The 18,083-nt window shown below is 54.0% G+C and overlaps 1 protein-coding gene across 4 annotated transcripts in view; it reads right to left on the bottom strand.

Annotated features, from left to right (window-relative positions):
* KAZN (kazrin, periplakin interacting protein) overlaps positions 1–18,083 on the bottom strand; it is a 1,131,324-nt gene that overhangs the window by 42,845 nt on the left and 1,070,396 nt on the right. For 2 of the 4 annotated variants that reach the window (XM_060141382.1, XM_060141383.1), the window contains 4 exons: positions 11,626–11,815; positions 9,482–9,612; positions 6,282–6,332; positions 4,681–4,804 (listed from right to left, as the gene is read on the bottom strand). In XM_060141382.1, the coding sequence (XP_059997365.1) occupies positions 4,681–4,804; positions 6,282–6,332; positions 9,482–9,612; positions 11,626–11,815 (496 nt within the window). Of the gene's footprint in view, positions 1–2,271; positions 4,805–6,281; positions 6,333–6,451; positions 7,970–9,481; positions 9,613–11,625; positions 11,816–18,083 lie in introns of those variants that run through there. The other 2 variants (XM_060141384.1, XM_060141385.1) reach the window with 2 other exon arrangements.

Below are 18,083 nucleotides of genomic sequence, written 5' to 3' on the forward strand. Positions count from 1 at the left end.
ACCCCATCTGATGCAGCCCCACTACACCTGGATTCCCTGGGAGCCCAGGTTGAGTGAGGCACATAGCAGTAGCCACATAACCTTGGGGGACAGGTGTGGGGCAGCTCCTGGGGCCCCTGGGCCATCCTGAGGGGACCCTCCCCACCTCAGGAAGTGGCAGCTCTGGTACGGCGAGGGCTTCCATAGCAGGGCAGATTGGAGGCGGCCCCTGCCCAAGATGGAGAGCTTATGCTAGACCACAGCTCGTTCCTGCTCTGCCCTCCCTGCCAGCCCCTCTCTGCGAGTGGGTTTTCTGGGCTGGAGGTAAAAGGCTAGCAGAGGTAGACGAGGTCACAAAAGCAAGGAAGTGCTAGGTTGTGCCAGAGGCTACTGGTGGGTGAGGGTGGGGTGGGGTGAAGCTCAAAGCAGGCCCCTTGGAGGCACTGGAGGCGCCCACGTGCTGGGTCCCAGCCCCTCACTGCCCACACGGAGGAGCGGTTCAGGGCACTACAGACTCACTAGGTTGGACGCCCAGTTCTACTGTTTCCTGGCTCCTTGACCCCGGACAATTTACTTCGCCTCAGTTTTTTCATCGATAATGGAGCCGTTGGAGGATTAACTGAGTTAATACACGTCAAGCACGCAGCATGGACCCTGGCCCATAGTAAGTGCCCAACAAACGTTAGAGGTTATTATTGTTATTACTACTGTTAGGTTACGCCAGTTAGAACCTGCCAGCACGGGTAGGAGAGCACGCAGGAGGGCCACTGAGGACAGCCACACAGGCTGTGCACTGCACAGCTCAGGGCACTGTCCATACAGGGGTAATGCAGTATACAACCTGTGCAGCTGTCCACCGGCCCTGCAGCCGGGGCAGCCCTACTCCAATTTCTGACTAATAGTGACACTTGAAGTTGGACCATTTGGGGCAAGGTCTGGAGAAGATTAACAAAGGAGGTAGTGTGGCTTTTGAGTAGAGCTACTCGGATTTGAATCAGGTGTGGCCTGGCCCTTGAGAAGGCCACGGGATTGAAGGAGCATAGCTAGGATCTTGGCCAAGTCACTCCTCTCTGGGACAAAGTTTCCCCCATCTGTTAGGTGTAGTGGGTTGGGTTAGTTTAGTGAAGGCAAATAGGCTTTTTTCCTTGGATGCCAACTCTGACTGATTGGCGGTGTCTGAGGCTTTGTAAAGTGAAAAAATTAGAGGCCACTTTGGGCTGGGTAGGAAGGGTTCTTTAATTGATTAGTGATGTCTGCTTGAGGTCAGGGTGAGGGAAGCTGTGGCATGTGTGTTTGGGGCCATTCGCCCTCCTCACATTAGCCCAGTGGTTCTCAATCCTGGCTGCACCAGAGAAGGTTTAACCACACTCTGATTCAGGGGTGTAGCACCTGGCATTGGTAAGTTTTTCTAGAAAGCTCGGCAGGTGATTTTAATGTGTGGCCAGGTTGAGAGCTGCTGGGGTAGATGCCCCTAAGTTCCTTGCAGTCCTGAGCTCTGTAACTTCTCGGCATGGTCTATACATTGTGGTGCTTTGAGCTCTATCCTAGCAGAAATGCAAGGGGAGTTAAAAGGCTAGTCTTCCATCAGTCTTACTGCTGGGGAGGATTTGTTGTTAAGTTGGGAGACTGAGGTTGAAGGCACTGGCTGTGATCATGGATTGGGGTATCCAGGTGGCCTCTTCTCAGGCCACACTGTGGAGTTTCACAGGGGGAGGACTGGCTTTGCATCTGGTGAATCTCGGGTCTTGGAAAAGCCTGGCCCACTCTGGCTTCATTAGGGAAGCCCTGGAGATCCTTTAATTTCTCTCTTAAACTCCTCTCAGTCCCCAGGGATGGCGGGGAAAGTCAGGACAATGCAGAGGCCCACTGAGGTCTGCAGGAAGTAATATGCCCCAAATTCATGGGGCCCCCGCTCTGGGTCTTTGGAAGGAGTGCCACGGGGGAGAAGGAAGCAGATGAAAGCTGACTGGGGCCACCGGGCTGGAGAATGCAGGGTCAGGGCGCCAGACTCGGAGGTGGTGCATTAGGACCACGGGCTGCCCTGGATGCTGACAGCTCCTCCAAATTACAGCCAGGGTGGCAAAGATGAGATGTTTCTGGGAGGCCACCCCAGCCTCAGCCCCTCGATGGGCCCAGAATCCAGCCAGCTTTCCTCAGCCCCTCCCATTACCCCCTCAGGACCCAGCCCTGGAATTCCAAGGAGCAGGTCATGCCAGGCTTTGCCTCCCACCCGGAGTAAGATAGAAGCAATCAAATAACATAGAATTCGATCATATTTTAAAATAAGCTTTATTTAGATTTTTTTTTAATATTTTATATTTGCATCCATGCCTTCGAGAAACCTTTCCCACGGGAAAGGTTATTTTCATCTACTGTTACCCATAACTCATTCGCTATTTGACGTAGTTCTCTTAAATAAATCATCCTTAGTAACTCTTAGAATTATCTCCTAATTTCCAAAAACTGAAATGAAAAGGAACTACTAAATCATTACCAGGAGGGGGTTGCAATCTTATTTTCTTGTAAATAAAGGGCAAACAATAAAAATCAACCAAAAGAAAAAAATTCATGGGGGGGAGAAAAGTTATTCCTAAAATATCTCTCTGTAGAGAAAGATGCCAGCTCCGGCCGCTCTCCCCCGCCGCCAGGCTGGGTGAAACGGCTTAGCCAAAGGCCAGAAAGATCCTTATTAGGTACCCTGCCTACTCCTTTCCAACCCCCCCATCAGGTCAGAAGGAAAGGGAGCAGCTGACTGGGGCTTTTCTGTTTGTTTTAGAGACTTTGGACAAAATATCCTATCCCTTCTGATAAGACATGCTCCAGCATTTAAAATTCTCCCATTTCTTGGTAAGAGCTGAAAACGTTACTGCTAGCAGAAAGCGCAACTACTGTTGTTTAGAGGGTATGTGAATTGAGCTGTTAGTATTTAAGGTGGTGCAGAGGCGGGGATTCACAGGTTAAAAGAAAAGGGAAAGCTAGTTTTAGACTTCGGGAGGCCCTGGCTTAGAAGCTCACGTGTTCTCCATCACCCGGTGTTACAGTGCTCACGGTTCCTTTGCTGGCGGAGCCTCACCGGGGCCAACACTGCTCTCCAAATAGGCAGATGCTCCTGCCAGCCCTTCTCTCCTCGGGTGAGCAGGCTCAGGCTGCTGTGACAAGTTGGAGGAGGGCCCGAGGGATCCCGAGAGACTCTGTGCGATGTGGCTGGAGGAACCAAGCAGAATGGGGAGGGCAGAGGTGCTGGTGCTGGATGCTGTGTCCCCAACAGGCCGCCCCTTGAGACGGGCGCCTCCCCCATGACACCTGCCTGGCCAACGTGCAGAATCAACCAAGGATGAGACACAGCTGCAGCGAGGAACGCGTGCTGCTCCAGGACCCTCGGGGAACCAACTCGGGCTGAGGGTCCCTGTGGTCGTACCCTGTGCTCATGCAGTCGGCTGTCTCGCCCCGTACGCGGCAGCCTTTCTCAAAAGACAGACCCAAGAGAAGGTGACCACGACAGCAGGCACTCTGTTCACTGAGGTCAGTGCTTTGTTATTTCAGATAAATAAATATATAGAGAAAGGCCTGGAGAGAGCTACAGGCAGGAAGAAAGGCGGAGCGCACTCCCATGCGGGGATGGGAGAATGGGGGAGAGAGAAGAAGAAAGAACGGAAAAAAGCAAGCTTGGCAGTCCAATGGTCCCTGGGTTCTGGCCACCCTACACTCTACCTTGCACAGCTCGGCAGCAGCATGATCATAGAACAGACAAGTCAACAGAGAACCCGCCTCCCGCCCGCCCCCCGTGGAAAAATATACATTCCAATATTTACGTAATAATTTAGATAGAATAAGTCTTCTGCATTTGTGCAAATAAATTAAACGGAACAATTTTCTTTTCTTTTCCCCGTAAAGAAAGAAACGGCAACGCAATTTAAAAACTGGCAGGCCGTTAGAAAGAGCCCGTTTGGCCTCTGACAAACCGAGACAAGACAGGGCCCCTGGGCTGGGCTCGCAAGTCTTTGTGGAGAGTGGACCTTACCCTGATGACGATGGCGTTTGGGGGTTAAAGTGACTCGGGCGCACCCCGAGAACAGGGTCTGGTCCCACACGTTCACACCGGGGGGACGGGTGGGCGGCGGGGTGTAATGGGGGGAACATCAAACACAGACTACATCCTCGGGGAGACGGGCTCCAGAAGTAGCAGTTCGGACGAGGGACATTTACAAGCACGGAGTGCACAATAGTTTTGTTATTTACAAATACACAGCAGTCCTTCAAGTTTTCAAGTTTCATAAAAAGGGAAGGGGGGAAGGGACCAAAAAAAAAAAAAAACCAAAAACCCCAACGAACCAAAAAGCGGAAAAAAAAAAAAAAAACACTGAAAAAAACAAAAACAAACCCAGATTAACAACACAACTGTATCGCTCCAAGGACAACAGAGAGTTGACATGTTCACACACGTTTGTAGTATGTACATCAATTACAGAGGTGGTGACGCCGGGGAGGGGCCCACGCGAGCGGGCCTCAGCCGCACCACCCCCCCGCCCACGTGCGCGAGAGCTCCCACGCACGCGCACACGCACCGCCACGCACGCCCAGCCGCGCATTCCCCGCTCGCACGCACGTCCACACGCACAGACACGCCCGCCGGGCAGCAGGCGAAGGGAGGCGGGTATCACCAGTCCGCGTCCTCCTCTATGTAATAATCAGGGGCGGTACCATCAAAGAGGCCGGGGTCGAGGGACTTCCGCTGCTTCCCTCTGGCGAAGACACGCGAGATGGAGCCGAATCCCATCTTCTCTTTCTTCTTTTTCCGTTTTTGGTCTTCAAGATCCTCTAGTGACTGAGGAGTCAGGCCAAGTGGCAGAGGTAGAGGGGAGAAGAACAAAGGCAAGCTGAGCTGGGGCAGAAGACAGGGAGGGGTAGGGGGTGGGGGATGGCTGGTGGGAGGCACCAGTGGGTAAGGATGACAGGGTCTGCCCCTCACTCGCTGAGCGGACTTGGGCCAGTTACAGAATCTCTCGGGGACGACACTAGGACCCATCCAAGGCTGTCATGAGGATGTTGCTAACGTGAGGGTAAAAACGCTTAGAACAGTGCCTGGACATAAGTAGCATTCATAACGGCTGCTGGTGGGGTTTGTACTATCATTTAAATTCAGTTTGCCTACAGCCTTCCAGTGCTCGTGGAGGGCTTGCAGAATCGCGTCCACGCATGCTGCCACGGCTGACCACAGGGCCCATCCGGAGGGGGCATCGCAAGTGTAATAAGTTCACTGCGGAAAAAGTCCCCTTGGAAAAGGGGGCATAGGAGAGCCGGGAAAACCAGGAAGGAGGAAATCTGAGCTTCATGTCAGCCAAGAGCAAGGACCCCAGACCTTAAGGCCCTGGACAAGAAGCAGGACTGGCCTCGGTAGAGTGGGGAGGCAGGGGTTTGGGTTCTAATCCCAGTTATGTCACTACCCACGGAAACGCGGAGAGCCCCCAGCCTCTCTGAGCCCAGGTTTCTCGTCTGTGACATGGGGGGATTGTTAATAATGACAAAGACAGTGATGATGATGATGATGATGATGTGGAGGAGGTCTTCCTGTCGGGGTAACTACGGGACTCGGGTGGTGTCTGCAGCAGGGCTTTGCAAACTGTCAAGTGCTTTATACAAAGATGCAGAGTGGTGTTACTGGTCAAAAAGGTGGAGGTTAGACTAGACTAATGGTTCCCCAAACCATGTCAGAATTACCTGAAATCCAGCCAACCCCCCCCTCCCCCAACCTGGTGGATCAGAATCTCTGGGGTGAAGGGCCCAGGAATCTGCATTAGAAAATCTTCACTGGTGGACCCTGATGCAGACGAGCAGTCCCGAAGACCAGCATGTGGGAACCCCAGGACTAGAAAGCTGATCTCAGAGACCCCATCTGACAGTCATATTCATGTTGTTTTCCTCCCTACAGCCCCCTTCTCACTCTGAGGATAGAGTATTGAAAGGTTAAAAATGAATTTTAAAAAGTTTCCTGCAGCAAGGGGCCCAAAGAGCCCAGGGCCCACGTCATTAGCCTTTGGCTGCCAGGAGAAGACACTCTCCAGGGATGCGTGATGCACTTAGTAGGTCCACAGATCTAGAAGAGGACATGGAAGGGCAGACTCAGGTGCTGAGCCTGGCTGGGGCACTGACCCATGTGTGACCGAGGTAGTGGCTTAACTCCTCTCTGCCCTGGGTGTCCAAGTATGGACATGGTGGTGCTGAGGGCTGAGGAGGAAAAGGGTGAAGTCACGGTCAAGGTGGGGTGGAGGGAGGGCCTGAGTGGCCAGGGAAGGCACACCTACCTGTACAATGGGGTTGTGCAGGTTCTTCTGAACTGGGCCGGGACTGTCGCCCTGTAGCCAAAGGAGAAGAGGAAGATGAAACAGCAAAGACACATAACACATGAGAGCAGAGGTGGCCTGTGGAGCATGGGGTTTTCTGTGGAAGGAGGCCATCCCCTAGGGACCGCCCTGCTTCTGTACTGGGGAATCCACCCTCCACCCCTGAAGTAGACACTTCCAAATGGCTCAATGACGACACCTGGGGTTCATGAAGATGCTGCCAGGACCAGGGGTCCTGGCCAGAGGCCCTGTGATGCTCTCCTGCCTGCTCTGGCTTCTTGACCCCTAACACCCTCTGACCAACAAATCAGTCACTCAAAGTCTTCTAAGTTCCTCTCCCAATTGGACCACAGAATTAGAACTGAAGTTGGTTATACTTGGTGCTTTTCATAAAGAAGTATAATTTTATAGAAAAAATAAAAATAAAGAATTTTGGGACAGGAAGACTTGGGCGACTACCCATCCTCTTATTTCCCCCACAAACAACACAATGAATCTCTTATTTTGTGGAGGGCCAAAACAGGGCTCATTAGCCTGATTTACAGGTACACAGAGAGGTTCCAGACAGTCCAACATTATAGAGCTAATTAAAACCAGAGCTACACCTCAAATTCAAGACCGTCTGGTTCTCCCTGGTCTAGTGCTCCTTCCTGTGAGTGTACAAAAGCCCTCACCACATCCCAGAATCAGTCTGTCCTGCCTGGGGGTGGGTACCATAGATCACTGGGATCACAAGTCATTACTAGGGAGACTCCTGGTGGTCACTTCCAGAATTGCAGGCAAAAGGCAAGAAATAAAGCATGTGTCACCTGAGCCAATGTCCATCAATCTTCTCCAGCCTCTCTGTGCTGAGTCCCCACCTCTGCTCTAAATAAGTGACTAGAGCATGAAAGGATGGGGAGGTCCTTACTCCAGGTCAGGCTGTTCCTGCTGGTACCAGGCCAAATGCCTGAGCACAGACGGTTACCCGGAGCTATTTTCAGGCTCTTCCTGGCTTACCTGTGTGCACATCTGTTGAGATGGGGGATGAAGGTGGTTGAGGGAGGGTGGGGATGGAACAAATGGTAGTTTAGTCTGTAGTCCCATCTCAAGGTTTGCAAACAGAACCTATTTGGCAGGCAGCTAAGGTAGGTTGGCCCTGTACAAGGCCATCTTTGCCAAATTTATGGGGAAGAGAATGAGGCCAGAGCCCACTGAAATGCCTATGTGTAGAAAACTGGCTTATCAAAGCACCCATTGCCTGGCACCAGGGCTCTGTGTAAAGTGAGCTTGGGAATAAATATGCCGGATCTGCTGCCTGTAGCCTCAGGTATGTGCCAAAGCCAAGTTGGGCAAAAGGCTAGGTCTGAGCCAGATGCAATTCAAGAGGCCTTTGAAGAACTCTTTCTGCAGAATGGATTTTCCAGCAGCATTTTGGCTGTCAAAGCCCCCGTGGGCCCCCCATGGGAAGACAAAGTATGGCCCTTGGGAAGGTATTCTCAGATGCTACAGGGTATCTGGCCCACACTAAGAACAAAGGGCACTGCTGGCTGTATGTATAGCTCAACAGTGGTCCCTCAGAACAAGAGAGTAACATCAGAGGCCCCTCTACTGGCCCACCTTCCTCGTCTTGGTTCTGTCAGGACAGCCTTTGTCACCAGGGTTCTCTCCTGGGAACAAGAGGAGAACAGATTGCTTCCTTAAAGCCCCAGTTAAAACAGAATCCGAGCCCCGAGTGGGATTCAGGCCTGAAGTGACCGCCTCCCCGTCCTGACATGGCTTTGCGAGGCCCCGGCCAGCAGTGTCTGTTGTCCATGTCACCATGCTGAGGCAACTTACTTCAAATTTAGTCTTAGCTTTTTTTTTTTTTTTTTTTTTTTTTGCGGTACACGGGCCTCTCAGTGTTGTGGCCTCTCCCGTTGGGGAGCACAGGCTCCGGACGCGCAGGCTCAGCGGCCATGGCTCACGGGCCCAGCCGCTCCGTGGATGTGGGATCTTCCCGGACCGGGGCACAAACCCGTGTTTCCTGCATCGGCAGGTGGACTCTCAACCACTGCGCCACCAGGGAAGCCCAGTCTTAGCTATTTTTATTAAGTGCTCTTCATTGTTATTCTAGATTTGGAAAAAAAAATGCTTCCATTGGGATTACTAATATAGAATAGTTACTGATTTTTATCAATTGATATTCTACCAGTACCGTTCTGTACTTCTCACTATTAGTCTAATGGCTTTTCTGGTTATTCTCTTGAGGTTTTCCAGGTAGATTATCATCCCACTGGCAAGTAGTGGTTATCTTGTCTTTCTTTTGCACGATATCCACCTCATTTCTTGTTTCTTATCCATCTCGCTGGTTAATAAAACACTGACTGAGTTTTTGAGAAAGGCTTCCTGTGTGTCTGAGGACCCGATTCTACTGTGTCTTTAGGACGCGGCAGGGGCGCCCTCTGGATTCTCAGTCGCATGATGGAACACATGTGAAAAGTGGTCCCCACATCCTGACCCCAGTGTTTCACATTAGAGCCTTGATGTGGCGTCTTCCTGTCCTCAGATGCTTGACCCACCCACCTTCGTTCACCCCCTCACTCCTGGGGAGCCTGTCTGTCCCACCAGCCATCAAGAGTTAGCTGGCTACGGACCTGTGCCTCTTGGTAGCTGGGACCCAGTATGAAATCAAAAAACTGTAATTAAGTAAGCAAAGCAAACACAACTTAGAAAAAATTCACCGGATGCCTCTCCAGAGGCAAAATGTGCAAAAACTCCTGGAGATTCAAAAAAAATCCAGCTCATTCCTGCAGGACCAAGAGCTGGCTCTACAGGGAAACAGGGGTGGTGGTGAGGTCCTGAGCCCTGGAAGGTATGGTCTGGGAGGAGAAGCCTACGGTCCCAGACATAGCCCACCAGAGATGAGCCCAGGCTGCTCAGACCCTGAGGCCGACCCAGGCCCGCCATCCTCTGGATTTTCCTTGCCCTCCCGGACACAAGGAGCCAACAGGCCTCATTTCTTTCTCTCCCCACATCCATCTCTTCTTGCAAAAGGAAAGAATAGAACAGGAAATGCCTTCGCCAGAATGCTTCCTGGGTGGACGAGAGGAAACAGCGGGTAGGTCTTCACCCCCTCCATTCCCACCCCTGTGGTTTCTGGGCGGGGCCCAAGGCCCAGGCCCTGCTGCTGCTGGCCTTACGTTGCAGAGGGAGTGCGTCCGGTGTCGAGGGGAGTTGATGTCGCTTGGCGTGGACGACCGGTCGCCTTCAGCGGCAGATGCGTCGGAGATGACGGAGGGCTGCCGGGAGTGGCAGGGGCTCACCCTGACCGCTGGAAAGCAGGGACAGCTGGTGAGTGGGGGATGGAGAGAATGTCCTTGCCTTCACTGACTTGCAGGTCAGTCCACCCAACGCCCCCATTATGCAGATGGGAACACTGAGACATAGAGAAGAGACTTGCCCAGCTCTCCACCCCTCTATTTCACAGCCCCACGGGTCACCAGAGAGCCTCTGGATCCAATTAGGCCCCCTCCTAACCAGGGTGAAGGGGAAGGGGCAGAAGCCTCCAGGGGCCTCGGTGACTGTCCTCACAGTGCTCCAGCCACCTGGACGTTCCCTAGGCCTGGTGCAATCCTAACCCATGCTCAGTACCAGCTTCCCAAGAGAGAAGCCGTGAGGCTACCACCAGCTCCTCTCTTTCTCCCACCCCCTCACCCCACACCCAATCCGCAGCAGCACCTCCAAACACAGCCCCAAATCTGGCCACTTCTCTCCAGCCCCACTGCCACCACCCAAGCCCAGGCCACCACCGTCTCTTGCCTAGAAGACCATGGCGGCCTCCCAGAGGGCCTCCCTGCTTCCTCTCCTCACTGCCATGAGAGCCAGGCATCCGGTCTCTCTTCACCTGGGGGTAGATACGTGCGGTCCTCCTCCAAGCTGAGGGGATACAGCCCTGCCCACCTCACCAGCCTCGGCTCACGTCACAGCAGCTTTCCGATGGTGCCCGACACGCACCATCTCCCTCCTGCCTCACCCTTCGCTGGCCGTGCTGCCCATCAGGCACATCCTCAGCCTTCAAGTCTCAGCCTGTCCCGAGAGAGACCTCCCCCTATTATCAGCTCTCCCCACTGTCTTTTCTTTCCCAACAAAGCACCTGTTTTCCGTTGATTTCTCTCCCCGCACTGAATATAATCTGTAATCATTCTTTGTCAGTTTAGTTACGTGTGTTTTCTGTCTTCACACCTACAATGCCAGCTTGATGAATGCAGGCAGTCTGGGTGTCTTAGCCATGTCCAACCCCAGCGCTCACGGCGCCTGGTGTGCAGTAGGTGCTTACTCAATAGTAGATGGATTCCTGGAAGCCCACCCAAGTCCCCCAGCAGAGCGCTCTCCTGTCTGCAGACGCTGGATGGAGGAAGCACTTTCCGCTCGACACGACTGAGGACCTACATGCAGGCAGCATGTGAGCAGGGAGGGCTACACCACTGAGAAAGAAAATCCTTGCTGCCAATGGCCATATGGTCATACGGAGGAGCGTGGGGCTTTGGAGTCAGGGACTTGGGTTCCCAGCTAGGTGACGGCAGGACCCACAGGCTCCAGAAGCCAGCTGCCTGTCTCCAACTGGCATCTGTCACACAAATGCGACCACTCGGAGGAGGGACAGAAAATGGAGCCAAGTGGGCCGCAGATGTACAGAGGAGTTTGGGGCTTCTCCTGTGGCCCACGGGTACAGATGCTGACCACGGGCTGGGCCCCTCTTCCCCTCAGCGCCTGCAGCAAACACCCCTAACACTTATTTCTGCCCCTCCCACACATCCAGTGATTACCTGGCGCTGTCAATCAAGGAGCTCTCACTGTCTCCTCTGCCAAAGGACGCCCATGTGACTTAGACTGGAGAATCAGTGCATCCACTGCCAGACACAGTGATTGGTCCAGAGGTAGGCATGTGACCCTGGCTGGCCAATCAGAGTCCTTCTTTGGGATTTACTATACACACAGAGAAAGATTTCTCTTTCTCAAGACTTTTGAGCTTCAAGGGCCCTAAAAGCCTGAAACTGCTGGAGACTGTTTTCTGCTTTGTGAAAAGAGGTGGCCTAAAGATGAGGTCGAATGGAGGCAGGCAGAGCTGAGAGATGGAGAGAGTCAGACAGACCCAGGTATTGTCTGAACCTCGGTATCCAGCTATGCCTGAGGTCCATCTCTTAGACTTTTCAGTCCCCTGAGCCATGGCCTCTCCCCTACACCCCCCTAAAAGCAGCTATAGTGTGAATAAAGAGGCCGCCCCTCCCAGGGGGCCAGATGGCCTCCTGAGACACCCCCGGAGCTGTGGCTGGGCTGGACTCACCTTGCCGGTCCCCAGGGTGGGGGGGGTGTGAGTGGTAGAGAGTCTGCTGGCTCTGCCGGATGGCTGCGGTCAGTGGGAGGTCCGCCTGCACCACCCACTCCTGGTTGCCATTAAGCACCGTCTCGCCAGGCATGGCGAGTGAATGCCGCTTGGGGACATCCTTGGTCAGCGTGGCTAAGGACTGCTTGGCCTGGAGAGAGAGCCGGGGGACAGGAAGAAGACGACGTGATCAAGGGGACCTCTCAGCCTACTGCTTGGCCATTACCCGCCATCGTGAGAAAGCCACGAATCCAACCTCTGTGTCAGGGTGTCTCTGGCTCTGCACTGAGTGCCAACCAGTACCTCACATGAGGGTTTGCTTTGGGCTTAGTTACCCCTTAGTTCCTGCCAACACGAAGTGAGAACACAAAGGGCGACCGAGGACACACTTAGCACCCATGCTTTCGGGATCTCCAAGAACCAGCTGGGATTTGAATGAGATGGTAAGAAAATGGTGTTTTGCCTTTCAGCACCTGACCTCCTCCCCAATTCAACCTCCGACGGCCCCTTCACAAGGTGCTGTGCAACAGGCTGGGGATAGGGCAGCCCCCAACCTGGCTCTCAGGATCACATGAGAATACGTGGGACACAAGGAAACCCAGGGACAAGCGTGGGGCTGAGTTCTGGCAGGTGGGATAGAGAGCTCTTCCCTTCTCGGTCCTGTGCCTGAGGTCTCTCCCAGCTTTGGATTATGTCCCCCAGGGTATGGCGGGTTGTATTAGAAGTGATCTCAAATTATTTGGGGGAGAAAAAGGGTACATATTAGAAATGTATTAATGCATATTCTTTCTTTCATAGTCAATTTCCACTTCCGCACTAGCTCCCCAGGCTCATGTCAGGGGAGAGGGGGCACACGGGGCGGGGCCCAAGGGCCTCACACTGAGATTTCCAGTGAATCTGGGGGGTCACTACAGATGGCAGAGCCACCATGAGTGCTGGCTTTGCCCCTAAAATGAACACGGATGAAATGGAAAAACCTCACCTCATCTCTCTCCTAGCTCCAGAACTTTCCATACTTCCCCCAAGGCCCTGGGCTCCTCCATGCAGAGCAGAGGTCCTTGAGAAAGAGATTCTAGCTGAGAAATGAAGTTCTTGACCTAAAGCCTGATATACCCGCATCACGTTGACCAGCTGTGTTATTTTAGACAAGTCACTGCCTTCTCCGAGCCTTACTTTCCCCATCTGTGTAATGAAGAGCCTAGATCAATCTTTAGGGCTCCCTCTAGCTTGGATACCCCAGGAGTCTATGAAATCACTCCCCTTCCACCGCCAGACCCCAGGGAATATAAACCCATATGGCAGAGGGAGGCCGAGTTGGAGTCAGCCCCACCCCCAAGCCAGGTAATAATCTCTGGTTATTATCTGGTAAATAATCCCAGGTTTAGAAAAATACCATGTGCTCAGTGCAACAGCCCTGGGTCTCAAGTAGGGAGTGTAGGATTAGCTGTGCTTGACAGAGGAGAAACCAGAAACTCAGAGAGGTTAAGTGACTTCTCCAAGTGTGCACAGCAGGTACAATGTCCAAGCTGGGGCCCAAGTCTGGGAGCCTGGGAGCCCCATGTGGTTTCTATGGTGCCCACGCTCCTCTGGGGCAAGGAAATAACCAGCACAAGTGATGCCGACTCTGAATCCACGAGGCAGAGAGTGGGGCGCGGCTGGTCACCACGGGATCCCCAGCACCTGGCTTGGGGCTGGGCACATTCAGCGAAGCACTCAGTAAAGATCTGCAGGGGAAATGGAAGCAGGCTTCTGCCACGTCCAGGCGGACGGCCCAGGGAAGCAGCTCTGTTAGTTTACCCAGGGACGGTGCAGCGATCCTTCAGCAGGCTGGCTGTGTCTTGGAGCTGCCGCATGCCTGCTGCAGGTCCAGTGTCACGGACTCATGTTTCCTGGACCGCCGCATCTCACTCGGGACCACATCTGCTCTCCCCTCCAGGTGTCTGTGCATCTGGCCTCCGAGCCCTCCATCCTGGCACCGCTCCATGCGGGCAGCTGCCCCACTCCCTTGCTTCCTCCTGTCCAATCCATCTTGGCTGCCAGGAAGGTGGACTTGGGTGGGAAATGAGCGCCCAGTCGGTCTGCCATCATGCTAACTAACCCTCAGCTCTGCCCTCTTGCAGACATCCCCAGCCACACACGTGGAAAGCGCAGGCAAGTCCAAGTCGCCCACTGAAATAAGCAGCCCCTTGAGGCAGCACAGGAAGGCACGAGGAAGAGGCCTGGGCAGGACTGCTCTCCTGTCCGCACCTGGCTTCCTTCTTCCAGGTGGATCTCCCCTCGGTCTGGGCCTGAGAGCAGCACCTTCTAACTCAGCAGGCGGCTTGGCATCATCGCTGCCTGACAATGGGGAGGAGCCTACGGTTAGTCCTGCAGGATGGGGCAGGTGTGCCTGTGAATTCTGAGCACAGGAACCTCTCACAAACTGTCCACTCATGAGTTTAAACCTCTGAGACAGAGCGAAACAGAGACGTGAACTGCAGACAAGGCACGTAAGGTCTAACTTAAAATACGTGCATGTACTCTCTGTCTGTCTCTCTCTCGTTGCTGCATTGAATCATCTTCCTGTGACAGCCTGCACAGCATTTCTCTACTAATCTCTTCCATTAAATGCAACTCAATGCTGGGAGTTCCCTCTGCGCCTCCACCCCCTGCTGAGAACCCTGAGCCCGCAGTTTTGAGCTCCTGGGAATTGAAGAATTGGCTCAAACACCCTCATGTGACAAAAGTCAGACAGAACTGGGTTCAAACTCCACTTCTACTATTTGACTTGCTGTGTGATCTGCAGCAAGTTACTCCACCACTCTGAGCCTCAAGGTCCTCACAGTAAGATGGGAACTGAGGGGTTACTTTTATAGGTAAGTTGTGGGATGAGGTGGCCCGGCACAGCGCCTCGGAGCCTAGGCTGTGGCATCCAGCGGCCTGGATTTGATCCCAGCTCTGCCACTTCCTAGCTGGGGGATCCTAAGAGAGGCCCCTCACCTCTCTGTGCCTTCATGTCCTAGTCTGTCTGATGGGGATAACATGGGTGCCATGGAGAACACTTAGCCGATGGTAAAAAAAAAAAGCTCAATGAACGTTGGTGACTGCTATCATGAAACAGTTTCCATTTCACAAGTAGGAGTCAGACGTGGAATAATTCACATGAAAGCCCAGGATACTGTCTGGTCTATTGTCCTGTTCAAAAAGTAGCAGGCTGTTAGGATGACTTATGCCTCCCTGAGATCAGACAATCTGGGAAGTGGAAAGGGAGAGCGGCACGGGGGCCCTGCCCTCCCCCACCCTCAGGTTCCTAGCTGCCTGGAGGCCAGGATGTACTTCCAGTCAGAGAACAGGCCTGGCCCCGGAGGGATGCTGTGAGTGCGGCTAAAGGGAACCCTTTACCGGCTTTCCAAGGAATTTGAGCTTGGCTAGGGAACGTCTCTCCCGCCAAAGGCAGGGAGGATCCCGGGGCAGGAACCTTCCAAGCAAACACGAGAAGGGTCGTGCTCCCGTGGACTCCAGCTGCGGAGACGCTGCATCTGCACCAAAGGAGCATGACGCCAGCTACAAGTTGACTCCACCATCCTCTTCCTGGGCTTACTGGCCGCGACTCTGTCCCAGATCTCAGGCTGCAGTAGTCGCAGGTCCAGCATGGAGGTACCAGCATGAGCTGATGAGGCAATACTGGCTCCATACCATCTCTGACAACCGCAGGCCCGGGGGTGGAGGGAGGCTCTTGGGGGACAATGTCGGGCTCGGGTGGGCCCTGACCTCATGTGTGTGGCCGGGGGTCTGAGCTCAGACCCAGTGTTCAGAGCTGGCTGTGGGCCAGGGCTGGTCTGCTGGGCCAGGATGGCAGTGGTCCGGGGCCGGGAGGTGTGCTTGTGTGGCCAGCTGGTTTCCTCAGAGAGAGGGCACGAGTGGTAACAACACGGCCCAGAGCACGGCCGTTAAAAAACAAACCGCGATCACCCTTGACCCTTGACGCTCGACCCTGCCTCTCGCTGGTCCCTCACCGCGCCCTACTCTTGCCTGGGCCTGTGGCGGCTGTCACTTTTACAGACGAGGAAACTGAGGCCCAGGCAGCTCAAGGACACAAAATGACTGGCTAGTGGACGGGACGTGGGAATCCACGACTCCTGGTCCCGGCGCGGCCCGAGGACAGGCTGGTCTCCAACGTCAGTAACAACAGCTAACGTCCACTGAGTGTGGGTGGAGAGCCTGCCCCGATTTCCCGTCACCTCACCTCACAATCACCCCAGGAGGAAGGTCTTATACGTATGAACACAGGCTCAGAAAGGTTAAGTCACTTGTCAAAGATCACACAGCCAGGAAACGCAGGCCCCCAACTGGGGCTGTGTTAGAACTGCACGGCCAGGGCAGAGACAGACACTGAGACGAGGGAATCCCACACTTTACAGAGGAGTGGTTCGCAACCGGCGTGAATTCTCTCCCCCTCCAGGGAACACTGGGAAATGTCCGGAGACTTTACTCCCCACAGTTGGGAGGCACTACAGGCATCTCGTGGGTGGAGGCCAGGGACACTGCTGCACACCGCACAGCGCACAGGACATCCCACAACAGACTTCTCCGGCCCCCAAGTGTCAACAGTGTTGAGGGTGAGAAGCCCTGTGTACAGTGTACATAGTAACGTAAGAACTGTCTCCCATTTTGGAGAACGTTGATAGAAAACTAGGTCACCAGGAACCAGGCTCCTGGGGGAGGGAGTGGACAGGACTAGCACTTGGGGGGAGCCTGTGATCTCGGGGCTGGCAGCCCTGTCTCCCGCCTGCTCAGTGACTGGAGAGGCCACTGGGGAAGGCCTGAGGGATGAGCGATGGCTGGTAAGAGGACGCGCCTCCTTCAGGCCAGCATCTGGGTGTCCTTTCAGAGGCCTCCCATCACAGAGCACGGGGACTGCCCACCTCCCAGCTCTGCCTCTCAACTCTCTGGGCAGCTCTGGGTGAGCCTCTTGCACACCGAGCCTGTTTCCAGATCTGTAAAATGGGCACAACAAGAATATATAGCTCACTGGAGTGACCGCTAATGGATATGGGCTTCTTATTAGAGTGATGAGATTGTCCTGGAATTAGATAGTGGTGACGGTTGCACAACTTTGTGAATGTGCTAAAAATCACTAAATTTATGTCATAAAAGGACGAATTTTATAATATGTGAATTATATCTCAATAAAACGCATATTGAAAATTTTTTACTTAAACAAACAAACAAACCACAGGGTGTTTCCACAGAGCCAGCGTGGCTACAGGAGTGAAACTGCTCCAGGTGTGGTAATGCCTAGTTCGGCCAGAAGTTGTTATCAGGAAATGTCCCCTCCCCACGGGCTGCAGCCCATCAGGAAGTGTCCCCTCCCCACGGGCTGCAGCCCATCAGCAAAGCACCAAGAGGGGTGTTTGCTTCTTGGGAAGCCAACGTCCTTTGACTTTTACTCGAGTGAAGCGGCCCTTTTCAGCTGCATAGGGTGTGTGGAGACCCAGCGGAGGCTGGGTTGGGGAGGGGTAATGCCTGAATTGGGGCAGGGCCTGCTCACCCCTCACCAGGGAGCTGCGCCATGGCTTCCGTGTTGTGGGCGGGTCACTTAAGAAATTACCTATCACCAGAGCCACAGCCAGAACTCCTAGATCAGGAGTAAGCAAGTGACCCTCAGATGGACCACTTGAATACCCTGTACTTGATCAGACTTTTGAAAACTGAAGTGAAATTCAGAGGGCAAAGGGTTTGGGTTCATCTCCCCCAGCAGGGGCCACGGAGTGGACCATTCCAGATGGAATCCTGGCTTCCCCACTCCCTGCGGCTGCCTTGGCTTCGGCCCATTTCCAAGCCTGGCCCTCCACCTTCCCACTGCACCTGTGAGCTCCTGACTTTCTTCCAGTGCACCCTGTGTGCTCAGATAGCCCGAGCTGCTTTCTGTTGCTTGCAACCCGAGGACCTCAGGCACACACGCAGGGAAGGTACCTTCCCTCTAGTCTCGTCCTGGCCAGCAGTGCAGTGAGGGGAGCTGGACAACACTGCCTGGAGCTGGCAGCCCTGGAAGCCTCCAGGCTGTGAAATTCTGCAGATGGCGGGCAACAGAGGGGACCTCCGGGCAAGTGGACACACACCAACACCGGGGCTCTCACAGGCTGTGCCTGTGCTGACATTACAGCAAACCCACCACCCTGAGCCGCAAACATTCACCTAACTAGTCACACTTAGCAGAGAGGCCTGATGCCTGCCAGAGGGAGGGGGCAAGATCCTGAGTTTCGCTGGCCAGAACTAAAGCAGGTCGAGTCATCCGGGCATGGTGAGAGTGGAAGCAGAGGTGAGCTGGCTCCCAATCCTGAAAGACCCCAGAATTCCCCAGGATGCTTGAGGTTAGCGGTCCATGGCAAGCAAGAGCCATCTGTCCATCACAGGACGCTGGGAAGACTTGGGAGAAT

The sequence above is a fragment of the Lagenorhynchus albirostris genome, chromosome 2 (genome assembly GCF_949774975.1).
Source record: "Lagenorhynchus albirostris chromosome 2, mLagAlb1.1, whole genome shotgun sequence".
NCBI lineage: Eukaryota > Metazoa > Chordata > Mammalia > Artiodactyla > Delphinidae > Lagenorhynchus > Lagenorhynchus albirostris.